This window comes from Calliphora vicina, chromosome 5, assembly GCF_958450345.1.
Source record: "Calliphora vicina chromosome 5, idCalVici1.1, whole genome shotgun sequence".
NCBI lineage: Eukaryota > Metazoa > Arthropoda > Insecta > Diptera > Calliphoridae > Calliphora > Calliphora vicina.
Window position 1 is genome coordinate 44463119 of NC_088784.1, and position 22733 is coordinate 44485851.

General features: G+C 30.3%; 1 protein-coding gene across 2 annotated transcripts in view; it reads left to right on the forward strand.

The window, feature by feature from the left end:
* LOC135962032 (uncharacterized) overlaps window positions 1-22733 on the forward strand; it is a 181861-nt gene that overhangs the window by 152253 nt on the left and 6875 nt on the right. For both annotated transcript variants that reach the window (XM_065513758.1, XM_065513760.1), the window contains 2 exons: window positions 1613-1755; window positions 10298-10454. In XM_065513758.1, coding sequence (XP_065369830.1) covers window positions 1613-1755; window positions 10298-10454 — 300 coding nt within the window. The remainder of the gene's footprint in view (window positions 1-1612; window positions 1756-10297; window positions 10455-22733) is intronic.

Consider the following 22733-nt stretch of genomic DNA (forward strand, 5'->3'; position numbering starts at 1 on the left):
GAGATTTATTTCATGTGGAATTAAATAGATTTTACCCTTTTAAGACAAATTCGAGGACAGGTCTAATGGACACACATACATAATACATACATAGTTACACCTACATACAGGACATACTTACATATGTCATAGTTGCTACTTAGTACATTGTTCATATTTTATGTTGTCATCTAGGTAAGTAGATTTATTTGTGTCTCTTATATCTAGTACAATTGCGAGAGTTTATCAGTAGAAAATATGGACACAATGATATCAAATATTTTCAGCTTTATAATAAATTGTTGTAACTGGCTTCACATACTTATTCACATTTATTTTTTTCCTTTTAAAAATCACATTTTATACATGACCAACTCTTAGTAAATTGATTTATTTTACAGATTTTACCTTAAACTGCTACTAATATAATATATAATAATAATATGTAGATGGCTTTCAGCCCGACTACCGTTAGCATATTTTTGAATCTAATTGAGATATTGACTTGAAATTTTTTTTGTAAGACCAAAAATTATCTTATCTAAACAAAAAAATATAGCTCGGAAAAAATATGGATCAAATTGTTCCTATTAGTTTTAGAAACTCAATGAATATGTAATAAAATCTTTATTTATTAACGAAACTCAATGAAATTTTCAGCGTTTTTTAAGTTTCTCATTCTAAATAACAAGGTATAAAAAAACTTGTCAAAAGGTCAAAGGGAATCCCGCAATTCCTAAAAATTGGAGCGAAAATCCCAAAAATGGTATTTTTTACAATTTTGTCTATAGGGTCCACATTTCCTTCGGGGCTCGGAAAATACTTTAGGGATAAATAGGGAACACATCAGGCTTTCCAAAACTGCTTTCCGTTTTCTGATCCCAGCTTTGGGATTTTAGAACATGTGGCTCAAATTTGAAATTTAGATAAAAAATAGGTCAATTTCCAAAGGGCGTAGGACCGACATGTTCGAAATATAGCAAAATGTTCTCCATAAAGAAACTTTATAGAAAAACATAAAATTGTTATATGTTCTTAAAGAAAGTTGTTTTTTAATAAAAAAAGAGTTATGTCACCTTTTTGTCCAAAAAACAGCAAAAATTTACTATTTTTTGAATTTTAAAATTGAAAATCTGTTATTTTTGGATTCGTAATTGACATTGCTCTGAAATCTTTTGTATGTTGTTGGTAATTTAGTTGTCTAACTAACAAAAAAATTCGAGTCCATTCGGTCCAAAAGTGCGCCCTATATTTTTAAAAAAGCGGACCAAGGTATGGCAAAATTTTAAAATTCCAAAAATATAAAATTCTTTGAAATCAGATGGGAAACAAAAAAATGGCACGTGTTTAAAAACTACTTTGAGCCCCCATAGCGCCGCCCCTGGATTATTTGTAGAGCCCATTTTAATAACTTAAACTCGAATACTCCTTGGCTACGCCCAATTCAGATCGGACCAGCCGTTTAGAAATGCCAGATTTATTTCCAAAAAAATTTTATTTCGAATTTCCATACAACGTCTGACAGTGAGGTTAAGGGTCCTCTATTTAAGGCTGTTTTAATTTGTAAGAAATAAATATTTATAGTTATTATTGCACTCTTTTTAAATTTTTTGGTAAACTTTTTTTCTTACAGTGAATTACGAAAAGGTGTTCGATGCATACAAAGCTACACGAGACGTTGCATGGATTTACAGCAGCGAAATCAGTTCAACAAGTTGTATCATGGCACTAACCAATTTATAAGGGATTTGTGCAATAAGGGAGAATTTCAAGATGGTGAGATAATGTTACAGTTATGAATATACCTCATTTAATGCACACCATTATAAATAACTCATACATAATTTTCGATTTTTTTTAATTTAGTGAAAAAACTTAATTGTTTTAGATAACATTACTATACAAATACAAATTATTGAAAGACTCCTCGAACAGAAAACTATTATTTTTATGGCACGCTGAACTTAAATCTGGCAACCTGCCAAGAACACTTTCGAAAATCACTTAAATACGCTCAAAATGATTAAAACATATTGCTATCAAATTTAAATTTGGCAAGTAATCCTTATATGGATGAAGATGGGACCAGAAATGGTAACATTTCCCATATAAGGACCACATTCGAAATAAAAATACCGATATCGATCCAAAATTGTATATATCTACGGAATTTTGTGAAATTCTAAAGGTCCACATCCGAAAATCACTCAAATACCCATAAATCTCTACATATGTATATCGTTATTTGAAATTGAAATTCGTCACAATTCATCCTCATATGAATAAAAATCGCTGTACCGAATTGTATGAAGATAGGTCCATAATTCATCATAGCTCTTATGTTAGGGCCACTACCGAAAAACAAATGCAAATAAATATCGACATAGAGATCAAATTCAATACAAATTTCTTTAAATTATATAGCAAATATACTACTGCGCATTAACATTTATAAGCATAAATATCGATAACAGAAATTAGTTCAAGTATGCAGAAATCAATATCTCTGTTAAAGCCTAGTCCTCTGTTCATATTATTTTATATGCAACAAATGATCAGCTGTTTTAATTCCGTGCGAAAGAAGTGCTGCTTATGTTATTTTGTATGGAAAATGAGGTTGTCTAATGTTTTTCACAATAAGTTATATGTAGCATTTCGCACGAAATTTAAGCTTAATCCTCGAAATGTAAACTTAATTCGTTAATTTAAGTGCATTGTTCATACCTGCACATTTAAGATAAATGCATAATACTTTTGGAAGCTATAACTGGTTTTCATGAAAAAAATTTAATTTAGCTGCATAATACAAAATTAAATCAAAACAAATAAGAAAAATACGATTTTGAATGAAAAAATATGTTGTACACTTCTTAATAATTTTAAAAGTAGCTAAAATATCAATTTGACGTTATTTTTAGACGGAAAAATCACAAAGCTTCGTGTAAATTATTTGCCGTTAGCTGCTTTTTTGGGCAGTAAACTGTAAATGCACTTACCAGCATCAATGAGCAGGTAACTGCATTTTTAACTTACCTGCATAAAATATCGTGTAAAGTTGATTGTGCAGGTAAGTCAAAATTACTGTACTTGTTTTTTTCCAGTCAGCTCGCGTTTTCGAAATTTCGCGGTTTTTATATTTTCATTGAATACCCTATTTTTTGGTGTTTTTCTTCAAAATTTTGGGTAATGCAGCTAAGAATGTGATTTTTTTTCTACATGAGATTGGTCTGTGTAAACATATGCCTCTTTTGAGTATAACAATTCTAATGGATGATTTGGCATATTTGTCTGATCTTTCAGGAAAGTTGAAATTTGACTCTTTTAGCATTATCCTTAATAAAATTCTGCATTATGAAAATTTTAAATAAAAATTTAGCACTGAACATTTAAGGCAAATATGTTTTTATTGTATATAATGAAAAAATTTTGAACCCTTTTACCATAGGACAAACTTATAAACTGAATAAAGTTAATTTTCAAAATCCTTGCGATATCGCCAATATATCCTAAAATTTAGATAAACAAAATTGATGTCAAAAAAAAGATAATTATGTATAGAATACCAGTAGAAAAATGAATTTATAACTTTAGTCTCCATTTAAAAAAAATACAGAATAACCAAAAAAATAAAAACCGCGATATCTTAAAAACAAGAGCTGCTCAAAAAAAAAACTAAATATAGTTTTGACTATGAAATGTCCCATACATGTTTTATCAAAAACATTTTCCGCCGCACCAAACCAAAATGCCAATTTTGTTCCTCTGTGTTATTTATATTGTATAAATTGTACAAAAAATCACTATGATAAAAGATAAGCTCTGTAAAAAATGTTAAGAATTTTAAGTTACATCAATTATAAATTGTTGAAATTAGATATAACAGATGAACAAAACAGATTAACTTAAATACGTTGTCCTATTTCATTAAAAATTTACGAAAGCCAATTATAAAATATTCATATAAGTTTGAGGTTTAAAACATTTGTGTGTGTATATTTCCAATTTAATTCAAATCAAATGAAATTAAGTCAACGGAAAATATATTTTAACGTATATTCTCCTTCTTTAAGTAGCTTAAGCCACTTATCATTGACCCTTAACAAAATAATTAGATTTTTTAAAGAAAAAAACTATATTAAGAATAAAAAATAATAATGAAAATATGCAGTTATAAGTAAAACATACGAAAATTTGCGAAAATATGCTGTAAAGAGCAAAGTGTGCAAAAATATGAACTAACAAATTAAAATTGTCTGAAACGGATAAATAACTAATTCATATGTTTCTACGACTGGCAAAGTTTCGTGAACTAGCTTCTAAAATTACACGCAGAAGCATTTTGTCCTAATTTCATAACCTATTGTCTATTACTTGCAATAACGTAATATTTTAGTTGTGCGTTACGATGTTATTTGACCAAATTGGGCCATAATGTTATTTTCCTTAAAAAATAAAAAAATATATATATATCGGTTTAAAAACTAACAAGTAAGAGGTCTGTCTATATTCGGCTGTGCCGAATCTTATATACCCTTCACCAAATTATACTTCAAAATACAAATTTTAAATATTTTTAGGTAAACAAAATTTATTTTTTTTCCAAAGTTGTTTTTTAAATTTTTTGGAAATTTTTTTTCGAATTGTTATTTTAAATTTTTTTTTTAAAAAATCGGATTATAAAATTCTGATTTTGACCCATTGTAGGTCCAACTTACTATGCTCTTATATACGTCGTCGCAAAGATCTTTGAAATATCTATCCTTAGATATCCATATTGTCTATATTAATGACTTAGTAATCCAGATATAGGTCAAAAATCGAGGTTGTCCTGGTTTTTTCCTCATATTTTATATGTCATTCATAGAGATAATCATTGTTATTCCTGTTCTCACCCTATTTTTGAAAGCATAATTACAACAATATAATATAAAATAAAATTTCAAAAATTATATAATTAAGGTTAAACAAATTACGTGTAAACATTTCAAATAAGAAATTCTGAGAAAATTAGATACTATTGTTGTAATTGTGCTTTCAAAAATAAGGTGAATGGTGAAAGTGAGAACAGGAATAACCCTGAATAATTCGTTTTTTGTTTCCCCTGAAAAGCTTTTGAATTGCATCTGATAGCCTACATTAATTTTCCGTCGATCATATTCGAAGTCGTTGACAAAGATTTCGTGTGTCTATTAAGTTTAAAACTAATTTACAAATCAGAAGAAATAATAAAACTGCTCAATGATTGTAGGAAACAACTAAATATAACAAAAAACGACTGAAAAAAATGTATTTTGCAACTGTTTGTTGAGAGAATGAAGACCCTGAATACATGATTTATTGTTCTTCAATTGCACTTTTGCTATCTGTATCGATGCAAGCCAGCTGTGGCAAAACTACAGCATACAATATCGTCTGTATGCAAGTATGTATGATGTACAATGTATGTTCATTGTACAACATTTAAACACACATATTGAAGAATACTTGTGGGATAATGGTACACTGGTGGCTAACAATTCAGCAATTTATAAAACTAATAAAAATAAGAATATCTTTAAATGTGTAACATTTTTACAATAAAGTTCACATATAATTTTTATAGAAATGTTATGTTACATGAACTTTCAAAAGGGATTTCGCAAGAGCCTATTTTGAAGCTATCCTTATTGAGATACCTTTCAGTGAAATTTCTATGCAATTTAAGTACCCTATCTAAAATATTTGGGACACATTTTGCTAAGAACAAAAGGTAATAAGCAGGGAAACCGGAAATATGCTCTAAAAAAATCGTTTTAAGCGCTTTAAATATGCAGTAAAAACGTTAAAATATGCTCTTAAAATTTAAAAAATATGCTCTAAAAAACAAACTTTTACATAATTTTTAACTAAAAAATATACTTTTATTTAAAAAATCATTACAATTCATTTCTAAATAGGAAAAGTAATATAAAATAAACAAAAATAACAAGAACTAAAACAAGTATTACAAAAATAAATACAACATAAAAACAATAGGAACTTAAGTTATGAAAAGGCCTCGAGAGCTATTTTTTGATGATATCTTTATCTTTATATATATAATTCTTCTGTAATTCTGTTAGTAACTTAACTCCTCCTTAACGGCTGAGCCGATTTCGACGAAATTTATTGTGTGTGTTTGAGTGGTTTAGATTCACAATTGACCTATATAGGAACAATGGGCATGGCACCTCCCATACAAAGTAAACATTTATTAATGCATATCTGGAGTACTATTATAGTGGGAGTCTTCAAACTTTGTGTGAGCTATGGCAGAACAACGTTTGCCGGGACAGCTAGTTTTATATAAATATAAAGGCAATTCTTCAATTAAGGTTATTATTGCAATAAATTATTATTAAAATAGTGCTTATTTTATATTAGAAAAAAGCCATCTATTTTTCAATTTTGAATTTTAAACAAAGGAAGTAAAAACCTGTAGCACTACAGCGAAAAATAAGTAAGACAAAATTTGTTTTTGATAAAGTCAAAATATGCTATTAAACAGTAAAATATGCTCTAAAAACGCAAAAATATAACATAAATATGATCTTAAACCAAATATATGCAAAAATATGCATTTAATGGTAAAATATGCAAAAATATGCACTAACTAATCGATGCCAAAATTCTTAAATAGTTCTGAAATGTATAAATATCTTATCCATCTGCACATTAGACTCACCAGTAAAAACATGCATTTGCATATTTTGGTTTCCCTGGTAATAAGTTACATGGATGAGATAAAAAAACCTGCTTGGTCAAAATGTCAAATTTTCTAACTCAGAGAGTTCTCGAACGATCTTGTTGAAAAATTGTATCTGAATACTATCCAATTGAACTAACCGACCGGAAGACATCGATTTCAAAAGTTGGTTCACTTGACATTGTCACCTTAATAAAACAATAGTGTATAATTTGTTTGCCATTTCGAAATAATTGAGTTTAAGATTATTATGCTAATAGACATCTGGAAGAAATTATGCGCTATTTGAAAGCAGGAATAATTTACCACAACCCGGCGCCAAGTGAGGTTTATATGGAAATTAAAAACAAAATATCAAAATTTGTTTCGGTTTTCAATGCAAATAAAAATTAAATTAAAGCCAGAATTTGTAGGTATTGCATTGCTTTAAAAAAAAAAAAAATATGGAAAATAAAAACAAATTTTTGATATTTTGATTTGTTTTCCATATAAAACTATGCAAAGTTTGCAATGTCCATTTTTTTGAGTAAAATGCCATCTAATTACGTTTAACAAATGCTAATGGCTAGTCAATATGCCAATACAAGGGTGATCGATTCTTCGACATTTTTTAGAAACAGGTTTTCGGTTTCTTCGAAAAATTGCAATTTAATATAAACAGGTTTCGGTTTCAGTTATTTTATAATAACCGGTTAAGCGGTTTTTTGGCAAAATATTAAAACGCCTAGAAATAAGAAGAAAACAACAATATTAAAGATCTCATACTTATGATAAAGAATATACATGTATTCTAATTACAAAAAATAAGCCTTTTTAAAACGCTTAAATACTTTTTAATTCTAATTTTGATTACTTCTTTTAACGTTCACAAGGTATTCGGGTCAAATTCGACCCGTTTCGATATTAAAATTGAATTTTTTTTAAAGTGAGTGGTTGATATATTTGTTATTTTATGGATTTTATTTAATTTCAAAAATCAACAACTACGTTTTAGAAAAAAAATCTGCAAAAAACAAAAATTTGCACTTAAGGTCATTGGGTCAAATTTCACCTGGAGCTAAAATCTTAAATTTTTGTTACGCACAATTAAGTTAAATGTTTTCAGAGCTTTGGTAGCACTAACATATATCCGTCTCTTTTCATCATACTTGCTGAATATTATATTTGTATGAAAACTGGGATTCCCCTTGTACCAAAGCTATTGTTTTCTTATCCTTCATAAGATATTCAGGTCAAATTTGGCACATTTTGAAATTAAAATTGAGTTTTTTTGCTAAAGTGAGTGGTTAATATTTTACGACTTTTATGTAATTTCAAAAGTCAACAACTACGTTAGGTTTAAAAAAAATAGAAAAAACATATATTTTCTATTCGGATTAAATTTGACCCGAAGATCGTTAACGACAAATATTTGAAGACCTTAGCAATAAAACACAGTTTAAATGCTTTGGAGTATATCGATTTGTTTCCTTTGTTTTTATAAAGCTAAACATTGAAAATGATCTTTCACTCAGTGTACTTGTAGGACGTACATGTAGTTAACAAAGCATTGAGTAAGTTTTTAAGCTTTCCAGATCGCTTGTGACATTTTTCTAGATATAAAAAGTCTTCTAAAATAGTTGGAGTATTTTTGTTAAACAAGTTTTTTTTTGATTTTTAAAGTTTTCAATACACTATAGTGTATATATATATAGTTATATATAACTCATAAAAACACACTTTTAGAAAAAACCGGCTATTCGAGGAGAAAAACCCAGTTTCTTCAATATTCGTAATGTGAGCTTTTCAAAAAAACCTAAACCGACTTAACCAAAAAAACCGGTTAAACCAGTTATTAAAAACCGCGCCGATCACCCTAGCCAATATCAAATGCACAGATAGCATAGTTTGTGGGGCATTTAAGCATTTACATGAGGACTAGGGTTCATACGCGGGAAAAATTTCCCGGGAATATTTTTTTGTTAATTTTGGGGAAATGTTTGTTGGGAATTTTCGGGAATTTATTCATAAGTTTTCTTCTAAAAGTTACTATATTCAGATACGTTTCGATGGCCAAATTATTATTCTATTATATCCATAGATTTGTTCGGTTCTAACAACAGATAGTCAATTGGCAAAGAAGTATTACTATAGAAATAGCAGAAAAATTTGGTTATTAACAATGAATTAAATTTAAAGTTTATGCTCTTAAACGAATTATTAAGATGCCTAACATTACATATTCTAGGGATATTCAATTATCATTATTCATATTTAGAGAAAATAATAGTGGTTCAAATTTCTTTATCTACAATCAGATTTGAAAAATTTCTCTAACTACGCATTTTTTGTAGATTTAACACAGTCGAAATTCTTAAGTTTTTTAATTAAACAATGAATTTATTGATTTCATACTGATGAAAACTACGACTGTGACAATACCGATCAAATGCCACTATTAAATCAGAAACCCTTATAAAGGCTAGACCAACAACCAAATACAGTTATTTTATACTTCTTTTAAAACCCTAGTAAAATTATAAGTCAATTTAATCGAAAACATTTTTCTGGTTTTTGGTTTAATTTAGTGTTAAAAAATTCCCGGGAATGAAACGATTTTTTAATTTCCTCCCGGGAAGGAAAAAAGTCCGGAAAATTAGGAACCCTAATGAGGAAATGTCCAAATTTGTATTTGGTTCAAACTTGCTTCATGTCTTTATTAAATTGTAAAATACTGAGTTACAAAACATATAACATAATAAATATGAAAATCTTTAGAGATACAGGTTTTACTAATGAAAATCTATTTATGGGCTATAATTTTGATTTCTGTTGTGCGTGGACAACCAAATATTTCGGATACGTATTCGATTTTCTTTGTTATGACCAAATGTATACACATTCACAAAAACACATACACATACACACACACACAAAACCAAATATATCCGGAAAAGTTTATACATAGAAATTTAACTCACAGACAAATTTATACATTAGGGTTTTACTTTTTAATGATATTTATATTGAGTAAACTACAATGCATGCAGCTACATTGTTCGTATTTAATGTATGCGGGAATATTTTGTCCAACGGATAGTAATTCCATAAAAACGTAATGCCGATTTAGAAGTCGATTTTTCAATAGCTTTTGGCATGGGGAACAAAATTTCCAAATTTCAAGAAAAGTAAAAAAAAAAACTGAATTTCTCTCAACTTTTATTTTTAAGGTTTTTTTTATTAAGTAATAAAAAACAATCGGCTGATTTAATTTATTTTTTAAATATTGCCTTAAATATTTAAAAAAAAACAATAAATCAGCATCGAAAATGATTTTTTTGATATTTCGTAGTGGACATTTTTTTCCTTATGCCAAAAGCTATCGAAAAATCAATGACACAATATCGAAAAATTTGTGTTCATACAAATCGATCCACCCTAATGTACATACTAACACAATTTGCGCCTACACATTCACAGTCGCACTCGCATATACAAACAAACATAAAATATCACAATATAGCATTCATTGTTTTGTGCATTGAAATAAATGAATGTATTTTTTGTTGGCATTTTGTATCATTTACCGGATTTCTTTCATTATCTTTGTGGCAGAATACCTGAAGCACGCTCCTTGCTCCGAGATGGCTAAAAGAGAATTTGAAGTCTGCGCCAACCGTTATAAGGAAACAATGGTATTTTTAAAGCCGAACAAGAATCAGGAAAGCCAGGAGAACATCACCATCAATGAAAACATTAAAACGATATGTTGGTAAGTGCAACCACAAAATGTTCAAATAATACTGATACTGACGTCTGTATTCATGCATATAGTGTATCATTATAAATTAGGATTTACATTTAGGGTCCTTACATTAATGAACTTCTTCTTTATTTAATTTCCTGAAGATATTCATACATCTACAGCCTCTAAAAGAGCATAAATATTTGGTATACCCTCCAACATAATTCTCATGCATATAAGTATGACATGCAGTATATAAATTCATCAGCATGGATTTTGTTGTAACAGATAAAACAATACAATTTTCCAATCCGAGGTCCAGACCAATAAATTGTCCTACTTCTACTGGATTAGTCCATAAATCTAAGTGAATTATAGTTGGCTGGGTGTTAACTATACACTACACTAATTTACACAAAGATTAATTAATTCGTTCACATACGTAAAAAGAAATCATGTTTGAATTTAGCCATTTTAAAATTATAAATTTAAAGCTCAAAATTCAATGCATTTTTTTGAAGTTTCTAGATAAACTACGTATGTATCTGGCCTACCTAAACAAAAGCGTAAGACGGAACATTTTTTCCGCTTAGCTTTAACGCTGAGATGCCATACCTAAACAACAGCGGCAAAGCAACGTCAAACAACAAAAACAGGGTTATCAAAAAAATAAATATAACAACCCCGATTATTTAGACAATAACCATATTTCTGATAATATAAAATACATATATAAATATAAAAGAAAATAATATATGTATACTAGGCCGGGTCGAATTTTATGGACGATAAAAAAGTAAAAAATCGTATAGCAAAAACGCAATCTACGGAAAATTCTTAGAAAGTTTCCTCAAGAAACCATAGGTCTAAAATGAAATCCTATCTTGCGCATTTCGACTTTTATCCAATGATATTTCAGTATATATCATTTTTTTAATAGTTTTTTATTGGATAAAAGTCGAAATGCGCAAGATAGGATTTGATATTAGAATTATGGTTTCTTGGGGAAAATTTCTTAGAATTTTCCGTAGAATGCGTTTCTGCTATATGATTTTTTATGAAAAAAAATCGACCCAGCCTAATGTATACTATTTTAAATATTTACACTTACCTCCATTTTCTAATAACAAATATATTTTATTTTGCTTATTTGTTTCTCCTTCTTTATTTATTTGTTTACATTTGTTGTGATTTGCAACTAACTTCACTATTAAATGCGCTGTCAAAATTGGATTTTCCAATTGTAAAGCGTTGCCATAGCGTAGCCGCCGCGTTATTATATATACAAATTGTATGGGCATGAGACAACTTGACAACTAAATAAAAAACGATTGACGCCCGTGTTTAGGTATGCCAGTATGTGTTATAAATTTTTCGAAGGGGGAATATGTATATGTATTAAATAAATTTATATTAACACTGATTTTGAACTATGAAAAGGATTTTAACTATGTACCCAAAAATGACAACGGAAACCCTTTAGCTGTAATATAGCACGTTATATATAAAATTTAGCCGCGATTATATGTATTCAAATACTATTTTTATTAAAAAAAAGTAAGAGTGCTATACTCGGCTATGCCGAATCTTATATACCCTTCACCTTTGTTGTGGATGCATTATTATATTTTATAATAATTAGTACATATGTATGTATATACATATTGTTACGAAATTGTACTTGAATTCAAATATAACGATTTTAACGGCTGATTTAAAAGTAGCATAATGCTTTCAAATAACAGTGCTGTAAAACTGTAACATATCTGTGGACATTATTAAATAAAATAACATTGTAGAAAGTACACCACAGGTGGCGTATGTATTAGAAACCTCTAGACAGTTAAAGAGAAATCTAGAGTGCAGATGGCAGTGTTATAAATAGTAGCAGAGGTTGCAGTCGTTAGTGAGTTTATCAGAGACGCTTTTCGAATAAACATCAACTTAGTGCGTTAAAGTGTGTTGTGTTTTTCAAGTAAATTCGTGTACATTATAAATTGTATCTGTAATTCTGAGAATTTATAAACGTGTATAAAAAACATTGAGTGGCTATTTAATTCTGTGGTTGTTGTACATTTTGAATAAATAAAGAGTTGTTACAACTTTTAAACTACAAAACGGCTTTTATTTGCAATCAGAGTATCCGGTTTATTTAAAGGAAATAAACCAAACGTTTTGAAAAGGTTAAAACGTAACAATTGGTGTCAGAAGTGGGATTACAAAATAATAAGCATGAAGTTTGAGGAACTAGAAGTTGAACAACTCAAGAAAGAATTGAGTAAGTTGGAGCTACCAAAATCAGGTAATAAGGCAGAATTGCAGAAGAGGCTGATAGACGAATTCAAGCGGCGCGATATTGACATGGGTGCTTACGAATTCGAGTATAAGGAAGAAATGGAAGTTTCTACACGTTCAACAACGAGCAGCATGGATTTAAGCACAATTTTCGCGGCTATGATGGAAAAAATGGAAACAGCCAACGAGAAACTTATGTCTGAAGTTAAAAAAGTTCGAGACATTTTTAAAGTAAATAACGAGAAGCTTCTAGCTGAACTTCGAGTAAACAACGAGAAGCTGTTAGCTGAAGTTAAAGAAACATTCAGAGTAAACAACGATAAACTTCTAACAAAACTTCAAGAATCTTCTAGAGCCACAGATAAGAAAATCCAGAAAGTGTCTGATGTTATTAACAACAGTGTGGATGGCATTGATAAAAAGGTGTCGGACTTGAATAATGTTCAATGTCAAAAAGAGGCAGTTGTAGAGGCTTTATATGAGAAACAATGTAATACCAAAATTAAATGTTATAACTGTGGTAAAATTGGTCATATTCAGCGAAACTGTAGAGCACCAAGAAAGCGAACCAGATATGTTTCACCATCAAGAAATAACCAGCTGGCGAATCATCAAGCATTACAGGAGCCACCTTTAAAAAGAGCTAGCACTGAGGCAGAGGATTTGGTATGGTCCCGTGAGGAAGTGGAGGATTGTATAGACAATGGTTTGTTGGTGTTAGAACCAGTGGATGTGAGAAGTGGCCATGTAACAATGGAATCCCTCGTTGAACAGTGCAACGACAGAATGGTTCCTGTTGGAGTGATAGGTCTGTCCCGCAGAGAAAATATCATCAGGTCGGGTTCCAAGATGGGTGAAGGTGCTTCAGCAGAGAAAGAAATGCATGAACTCGTTCGGAGTCGAATTAAAATGATAAATAACCAAATGAAAACCAGATATAGCTCACAACGTAATAAGGGTTTGCCATCCAAATTAAGGAATCACTGCAAAGGACCACATAGGGTGGTTAAGAAATTGGACGACATGGTTTATAGAATACGGAAATGTGGAAGACCGATATCGGGAATTAAAGTTGAACGTCTGAAACGTCTAGCCGCCTATGGGAGAAGTGAATCTATGCCTATTCGGGACGAACAGGCTTAAGTGGGGGGCAGTGTTACGAAATTGTACTTGAATTCAAATATAACGATTTTAACGGCTGATTTAAAAGTAGCATAATGCTTTCAAATAACAGTGCTGTAAAACTGTAACATATCTGTGGGCATTATTAAATAAAAGCTTTCAGTTGATTTGATCGTAAGTTAGCAACGCTGTATTCGATTTCGAATATTCAGTTAAAAAACATTGTAGAAAGTACACCACAGATGGCGTATGTATTAGAAACCTCTAGACAGTTAAAGAGAAATCTAGAGTGCAGATGGCAGTGTTATAAATAGTAGCAGAGGTTGCAGTCGTTAGTGAGTTGATCAGAGACGCTTTTCGAATAAACATCATCTGAGTGCCTTAAAGTGTGTTGTGTTTTTCAAGTAAATTCGTGTACATTATAAATTGTATCTGTAATTCTGAGAATTTATAAACCTGTATAAAAAACATTGAGTGGCTATTTAATTCTGTGGTTGTTGTACATTTTGAATAAATAAAGAGTTGTTACAATTTTTAAACTACTAAACGGCTTTTATTTGCAATCAAAAGTATCCGGTTTATTTAAAGGAAATAAACCAGCGTTTTGAAAAGGTTAAAACGTAACAATATGTATGTATATTGCCCACTTTCAGCGTATACCATCCTAAATATATCAACAACACTTTTATAAATTGTAGAAGTTACAAACGAAACAAAACACCAAAAAACCAAAACAAAATACGCAAAGCAATAAAACCAACACACATCAATATATACGTTTTGTTGTATAAAAAACAACAACAACGCCAAACAAAACAAAACACCAAGAAAAAAACACAACACCAAAAATAAAACAAAATACATAAAGCAATGAAACCAGCAAACATCCAAACATATGTACGTATTGTTGCTTTTTTGTCAGAAGTTACAAACGAAATAAAACACCAAAAAAAAAACAAAATACGCAAAGCAATGAAACCAACACACATCTAAACATATGTTTTGTTGCTTTTTTGTCAAAGAATGCAATAAATTGTATTTTTTGATGAAATTTTCAGAGGTTGTCTCGGATTTTTGCTCATATCTCCGTTATTTATGGATGGATTTTGCTGATTTTAAATAGCAAACTTCTCGAAAGCATATCTGACAGAATTATTGAAGATTTGGATCCCGAAGATATCTGGGGTCCTCAGAAAATTGATTTCAACAGACAGACAGACGGACATGGCTTAATCGACTCCGCTATCTATAATGCATTAAACACATTCAAGACAGCAGGCTACCAACTTCAATCTGTCAAAAATAAAATGCACACGTTTATATGGAGAAGATTATTTTAACGACAGCACAGCTACACGGCCACACGACTACTCATGCCGATGTAGCCGAATTAGGCTAATTTCTATTTTTGTCAACTACAAAACAGAAATAGTGTTGCTAATATAATAAACAAATGTAAATCAAATTAAAAAATATATTTTTTTACTTAATTAAGAGAAGTTTCTGATAACCATATTGAAATAAATTAATAACAGGTACATAATTATTTATAACCATATATATATTTTTACTCAAAATAATTGTTTCAATCTTAATTACTTTGGAATTTTGTACGGTTATTTTTTATTAAAGTGGCACCACTGAATTATAAATCAGCTGTTTTCTTTGTAGCTGTCGTCTTTAAAATAATTCAGTAGCTGCCACACGACTACAACTGTAACCAGCAGAATTTGTGTTCGTGTAGCCTGCTGTCTTGAATGTGTTTAATGCATGAGGCTCCAGAATATATATACTTTATAGTGTCGGAAAATTATATTGTGGAAATTACAAACGGAATGACAAACTTATATATACCCTTCTCACGAAGGTGAAGGGCTCTGTTATTAGTTGTCGCTTACAGGTATGTGCTGGTCTCCCAACTCGTCTGCTTTCCTGCGGGTTCAATTCTAAGCATTTCTTGGCAATGTAATCGTCTGGTTTTCGGAGGGTGTGACCTATCCAACTGCATTTCTGTTTCAATAGGCAGCTGGCTTGCCTGCACCGTAAAATCTTGCGGAGGCATTTGATGAGAAACACTTGAAGACATTGTGTATCACGTGATGCCATGTTCCAGGTCTCACATCCATACAACAGAGTAGATTTTATGTTGGAGTTAAATATTTGGATTTTGGTTCGTTTCTAAATATTAGATGATTACCACTTAACTGGGCAAACTGGGCTTATTAATGCGACTGGATTAATCAATTGTGCTTTGCAGGTAGCAGATGGACGTTACATCCTCAATATCTTGGTCGAATACGAAGAAACGGCGATCTGTATTATAATTGATCCGGAGCGATTTTGTTTTAGCTATATTTATTTTCAGCCCAACTAATTTTGCAATCTCACTGATGGTGCAAATTTTTGACTGCATCTTTGATAATGAGTGGCTAAGTAGACATATGTCATCGGCATAACCTAAGTCTTCCAACCGTCCTTGTAAGCCCCACATAATGCCTCTCATCTGATGACTTGTATTTGAAAGAGTAATAAAATCAGTTGCGACTAACGAAGGGTTAAAATTATAAGAATTTGTTAAATTCAGAAATCTATCCACCAATACTAGATTTAGAGTAGAAGGATGACCATACGCCTCTTTTTTTTGAAGCGTTCTCAAATTAAAACCACAATACATATTCTTAATTTTTTTTTTGTTTCGGATACTTAGATATGTTGGCTTTAATTTTGATCATTTTAATCTTGCCTATCTCATCTTCATATACATATTTTTTAACATTTCTGATCGAAAACAGCGAAACCACCCCTCCCATGGGGTAAATACGCCATAGGGATGGGGCAGATTTGTCATTTGTAAAATAAGACAAAAAAATCGTATATTACTGTTTTATACCTTAATTCACAAAACAAAGTATAATAAACTAGATATTTATTGTTTATTTCACATAACATAGCAAAAATAAATTTAAACAAATTGTGTTGATTTTTTCTATATTTTATCAACATTTTGCTCTAAATCACAGGGATTCCTTGTATCTGGCGTATGTGCCCCAGGCGGAGTTGTGAGGTTTAATATAAATTGTTTTCATACTTCAAATTAAATGACCGACAAAATTATTGTCACTTATTGTTCATTATTTTACTATTGACATTCTATCACCAACCCATATCTTTTTTGTATCACAAAAACTAAGGAAGTTAGCACAAAAATTCGCATACTGAAATATTTTCACAGCTTGTTGAAAAACCATTAATCGCGTCTGGCTCACATCATATGTAAAATTAAACTTTCAAACTTTCAGGGATGATAAATAATCGATAAAAGAATACATAACTTGGTAATGTATCAAAATCGATTACTCGGTTCTTAAGTTATTCGGTGTTGGCAGAATCATTCCCCCTTCTACCCTACCTTTAAAAATATTAAAGGTAGGGAAGAAGGGGGACACATCTTTTATAAAAATTGCTGGATCATCTGTATAGTACATATGTGCAAGAACCACGATCAAGCAGATAAAGTTAAGATTATGGAGTTTTTAAGATAATTACACCAATGATAGGCAAAATTGCTTTAAAAACTTAAAATCACTCAAGAAAATTTCCAGAACAATTTAATGTTTTTGAAAATTTTAATGACTTATTAAATGCTGTCATATGTTCATATATCACGAATTCCACAGAAAAGTCATCCGTATGGGTAAAAAATCAAATTGTAAAGAGAGAAGACAAATTATGTTAAATAAAATCTGTAGATTTACACATCATTTGCAAAGTTGAATTTTTAAAAATAACGGCTTTTTTCCTTCGTTTTTGTTTTGCAGTTTTTTAAGCATAATTTGCAGTAAGTGCGTGCGTTCGTTATTACCGAAAGTAAAAAAAACTTTGTCTTAAAAGTTTGTTTATAAATTGCTTATATTTATATAAAATACATAGGAATAACTATCAACGAAATTCCAAGATAAATGAAGTTTAATAGAAAAATAAATAATGTAACATGTGCGTTACGAAATTGATATACATATGTTTCAATCCAGTCTCTGATATTAGAATTTCTTTCCCGGAAAATGGTATTATGTGTGGGTTTTGAGATGGTAAACCCGATTTAAAACATTTTGATATTATATATCCATTAAAAAAAAATTCACGCGTTTCGCACATGTTACACTTTTTTTTTCTCAATACATAAAACTTGTTGTGTCTGGACACAAAATATGACTCAGTCAATTGCAATTTTGAAGATGTCATACAAATGTCCTCTCGTAATTGTACTTTATCGATCATAAATGTTAAATTCATATAAGTATCTACTAGGGTATTTAATTAATCGGGTTTCTGGTTTAATCGGTTAATCGAGCAAATAATTAATCGAGGTTTAGATTTATTCGGTTAATAATCGGTTAATTTAAATTTATTCGATTAACCGAATAATTTATATTTTCATTTTAAATTGAAAATACAACAACCTTATTTGCTAAAAAACAGCAAATAAGGTATTTGAGATCATTTTTATAAACATATCGCCTATTTGTTGCAACAACGTCAAAACTCAAAATCCGTGTTTTATTAACTGAGTAATACAAAATATACGCTGTTCTATAATCTTTCATATAGTTTCATCAGTTTTCAAAAAAGTCAATTATTTTTTGTGTGTGAGAGTTTTTTTGTTGTAAACATCAAAATTAAAATTCATGTTTTCTAGTATAAGTATAAGATAAGTGAAAATTTGGTTAAATACAGATTAGAAAGATATTAACATCTACTGTTTATATTTCTGAAATCGCATGATTTGTTGAAAATTTATTTAAAAAATAGTAAAATGTCATAAAATATTCAAAGACGTTTTTCTCGAAACGACTTTTTTGAATTATGACGTTGTTGCAGCAAATGAACGATGTGTGAGTTTTTTAGGGTTTTAGTTAGATCTTCTGCAATAATCTTTTATAAAAATAATATAATTTAAACGATTTTTTTCTTTAGATTTAATAAAACTTTTTTTTGGAAAAAAACTCTCTCGCTGATTGTATATGTTGGAGAAATCAAAAGCATGATAAAGAATATTCCTTTTTGGATTGTTTTAGATTTTTTTAATTTAATAGTTTCGTTTAGTTATGATAAAAGACTCATTTCAAAAAAAAGTTACGTCTACACATGTAAATACAAACAAAGTTTCAAATACATACATGTAAATTAAATATGTCACACTAATCATGTTTAAAAATTATATAATTTTAATTTGAAATTTGTATTTGAATTGAAACGGAAAAATAAATACAAAAATGTGCAAAAAAAAGGAATTTCGGTTAATCGGTTAATCGACACAAATTAATCGGTTTATTTGTTATTTGAAAATCGGCAATTTCAAATTATTCGAACAGTTAACCGTCCAAAATTAATCGGTTAACCGATTAACGGTTAATCGATTGAATACCCTAGTATCTACACAAATTTTGCTCCAAATAAGTTTTATATATATAAAACAAGTAAGAAAGTATGGTCGGTCAAGCCCGACCATATAATACCCTACACTAAGTAAAAGAGCAAAAACTATTTTTCTTTTAAAATTTCAATAATTTATATTTTTGAGTGATTTTCGGAAGTGGGCCTTATATGGGAGCTATGACTAATTATGGACCTATCGTAACAAAATTTGGTGACATGAATTTTGTGTATATAAAACTTATTTGGAGCGGAATTTGTGGAGATACATATATAAATTAAACATTTAAGACCGATAAAGTCCAATTTCGGGAGGACATTTGTATGGGGGCTAGGTTAAATAATGGACCGATTTTAGCCAGTTTCAATAGGCTTGGTCCTTGAGCCGAAAAAATAATATGTATCAAATTTCATCGAAATATCTTCAAAATTGCGACCTGTACTCTGCGCACAAGGTTTACATGGACAGCCAGCCAGCCAACCAGACGGACGGACGGACGGACATCGCTTAGAAAGTGATACTAAGTCGATCGGTATACTTTAAGGTGGGTGTTAGACTAATATTTTTGGGCGTTACAAACATCTGCACAAACGCATAATACCCTCCCCACTATGGTGGTGTAGGGTATAAATACTGGACCGACACCAGAAGAGGAGAAATACCCCCATATCATGATGGATCCACCGCCTTGTTTTACGGTCTTCTTGGTGTATTTTGGATCATATGCCTTATTGTCTGGGCGCCTAACATAATATTTCCCATCGGATCCAAACAAATTTATCTTTGTTTCGTATGACCACAGCTCAAGAAGAACGTAAACACCCCATATCATGATGGCTATATTGGATAAAGAACGAAATATGCATCCAGGACTACGTAAATATATTGCAAAGCTTAATGCTTCCATTTTCTGAGGAAGGGATGCCCTTCAGATGGGAGTTTCAGCAGGACAATAGTCAGAAGCACTCCTCAAAATTGGCAAAATACTGGTTTGCTGTCAAGAAAGTACCTCTTATGGAATGGCCTTCGCAGTCACCGGACGTTATCCCAATGGAACACCTTTGGGGAGTGCTCAAGAGGAAGCTTGAGGGTTTCAGTCCGAAAAATAAGCACGAATTATGGGAACAAATCCAGGAAGAGTGATTTGACATTGACAAAGGCGTTTGCATAGAAATTGGTTGATTCCATGAGCCGCAGATGCAATGAAGTTGTGAAAAACAAAATATTAAGATAAGATAGTTTTTTAACAAAAAACATAAAGATGTGCCTCGAAAAGTTAATGCTTTTACGCGTTTCTATTATTTTTTCCAGTAAAAATATTGACTCAGTACATTGTTAGTCATATAATGTATTAATATATAGATGAAAATAGGAATGATTATGTTATTTCTTATGCTGTATGTCTGATAAACAAAACTGCATATACATTTTTTTAAACAAAACTAAATTTGACTACCATACTTTCAAAGTTTGAAAAAAAGCATTCGTTCCTATTATTTTTTCCAACACTGTATGTATATTAGCGTGTCCCAAAAAAAAATTTTTGTTTACACTCAAGCATAATTTAAAAGCTTATAGGTTAAAGTATTTTTGAGATTTTTTTTTCAGATTTTTCAGAAGAGGTTTAGAGGTCGCTTAAGTAGAGTTTTTGCCAAAAATCGGGTTTGTCGGCCTTTTTTTGAGTTTTCTTCATAACTTTGTCAAGACCCACGCTTTTCATTACTTTTGAGCACACAGTTTAAAAGAAAAATGTCCATGTTTTATTTTTTTGTGCAAAAATATTTAGTTTTTTTAACAGTTTTTCGTTTCAAATGTACCAACATTTTTAAGAGATCTGTGCTCGTTAAAATGATAATCGTATAGGGGCTAGTAGAAATAATGAACAGATTCCAACCAAATTCAATAGGCTTCGCCCATGTGGTAATAGAAAAGCTGTACTAAATTTTTTCTTTGAAATTGCGACTTGTTGTTTGATTACACTATGAAAGTTTTCGTTTGCTTTATATAACTCAGGAACGGTAAAAGCAAATTCAAAAATTGTTGTCCCTAAATTAGCCTTATTTACAAAATTTATGGAAAAATTTCGAAAAATTATAATGTAGGGCACCTTAATGAGCCAATTATTACAAAAACTAAAAACTTTTGCACACAAAAATAAAATAAGGGTGCTGTGGCTTAATTGGTTAGCGCGTTTGATCATTAAGCATGATATGGTATTTGTGGCCTGGGTTCGATTCCCAGCCGCTGCCAATCAACAACATCAGTTTATAATAATTATTAGTTTACTAATAACTAATATTTATCACAGCGCCCTCCTTCGGTGGTATAACACTAAAACGCCACCGAAGTAAAATAATTAAAGGTTGTTGGCTTGACTAATGCGCCATGTCACCACCACAGGCGCTGCAATCTGCACTAATAACAAATATAACGCGCAATTGCAGAGTTGTCAATTAAAAAGCTTTTCTTCTCCTTTCACCACCTTTTCTTCTACTCTCTATCCCTTTTCCGAAGAAAGTAACACAATTATATATAGGCATATTAATTGCCAGAGTGTTACTTCTCTTTTTTAAAAAAAAAAAAATAAAGCATGGCAAGCATTTTCTTTTAAACTGTGTCCTCAAAAATAATTAAAATCGTGGGTCTTGACATAGTTATGAAGAAAACTCAAAAAAAACCGAATCCAAAACTCAATTTTTAGCAAAAATTAGAGGTCGCTAAACCACATCCGAAAAATCTGAAAAAAATTTCCAAAATACAGCACCCATGAAAATAACAAAAAAAAATTAGGACACACTAATGTATATATACATAAATAGAGATTGAATTAATTCTTAATTTATTTAGAAACAATACTTCGTTCAAATTGTTTTAAATATAAATAAATATTGTAGTACACAACCTAAATTTTTAATGATTTTAATAGAATTTAGACGAATTTACCAATGGAAACATGATTATAGCAGTCAACAACTTTGTATGAAAGTTACATAAAATATTATACAAACTTTAACTTTGAAACCCTTTAAAACACTAATTATCCTCTCGAATTTGATAATACATACTCTCTTATATGTCAGAATAAGGTATTGTGAATGCATTTGTAAAATTTTAGGATTGTATATTAATTTCTGATATGAAAATTAACCATATTTTCCACTGCGCCGCGGTAGGGTTTTCTCCGTGTCTGATATGGGTTGTTAGCGACCTCGAAGTACGACATTCATCATGCTATAAATGTTATTTTCTTTTGGAAACAAATCGCTGCAGTTCTATTTCCAAATCTAATTGCACAATATTATAAAAATGTTTGTCCTCAGAATAAAGCAAAGCCCTTGTAATGACAAAGCTTAACTTTTAAGGTAACTAATATTGGATATGATTCTAAAAAAAATCTTATTGCACCTCAATCGTTCATCGATTTTGTAGACAATTAATGTCACAGAGCATTTTTA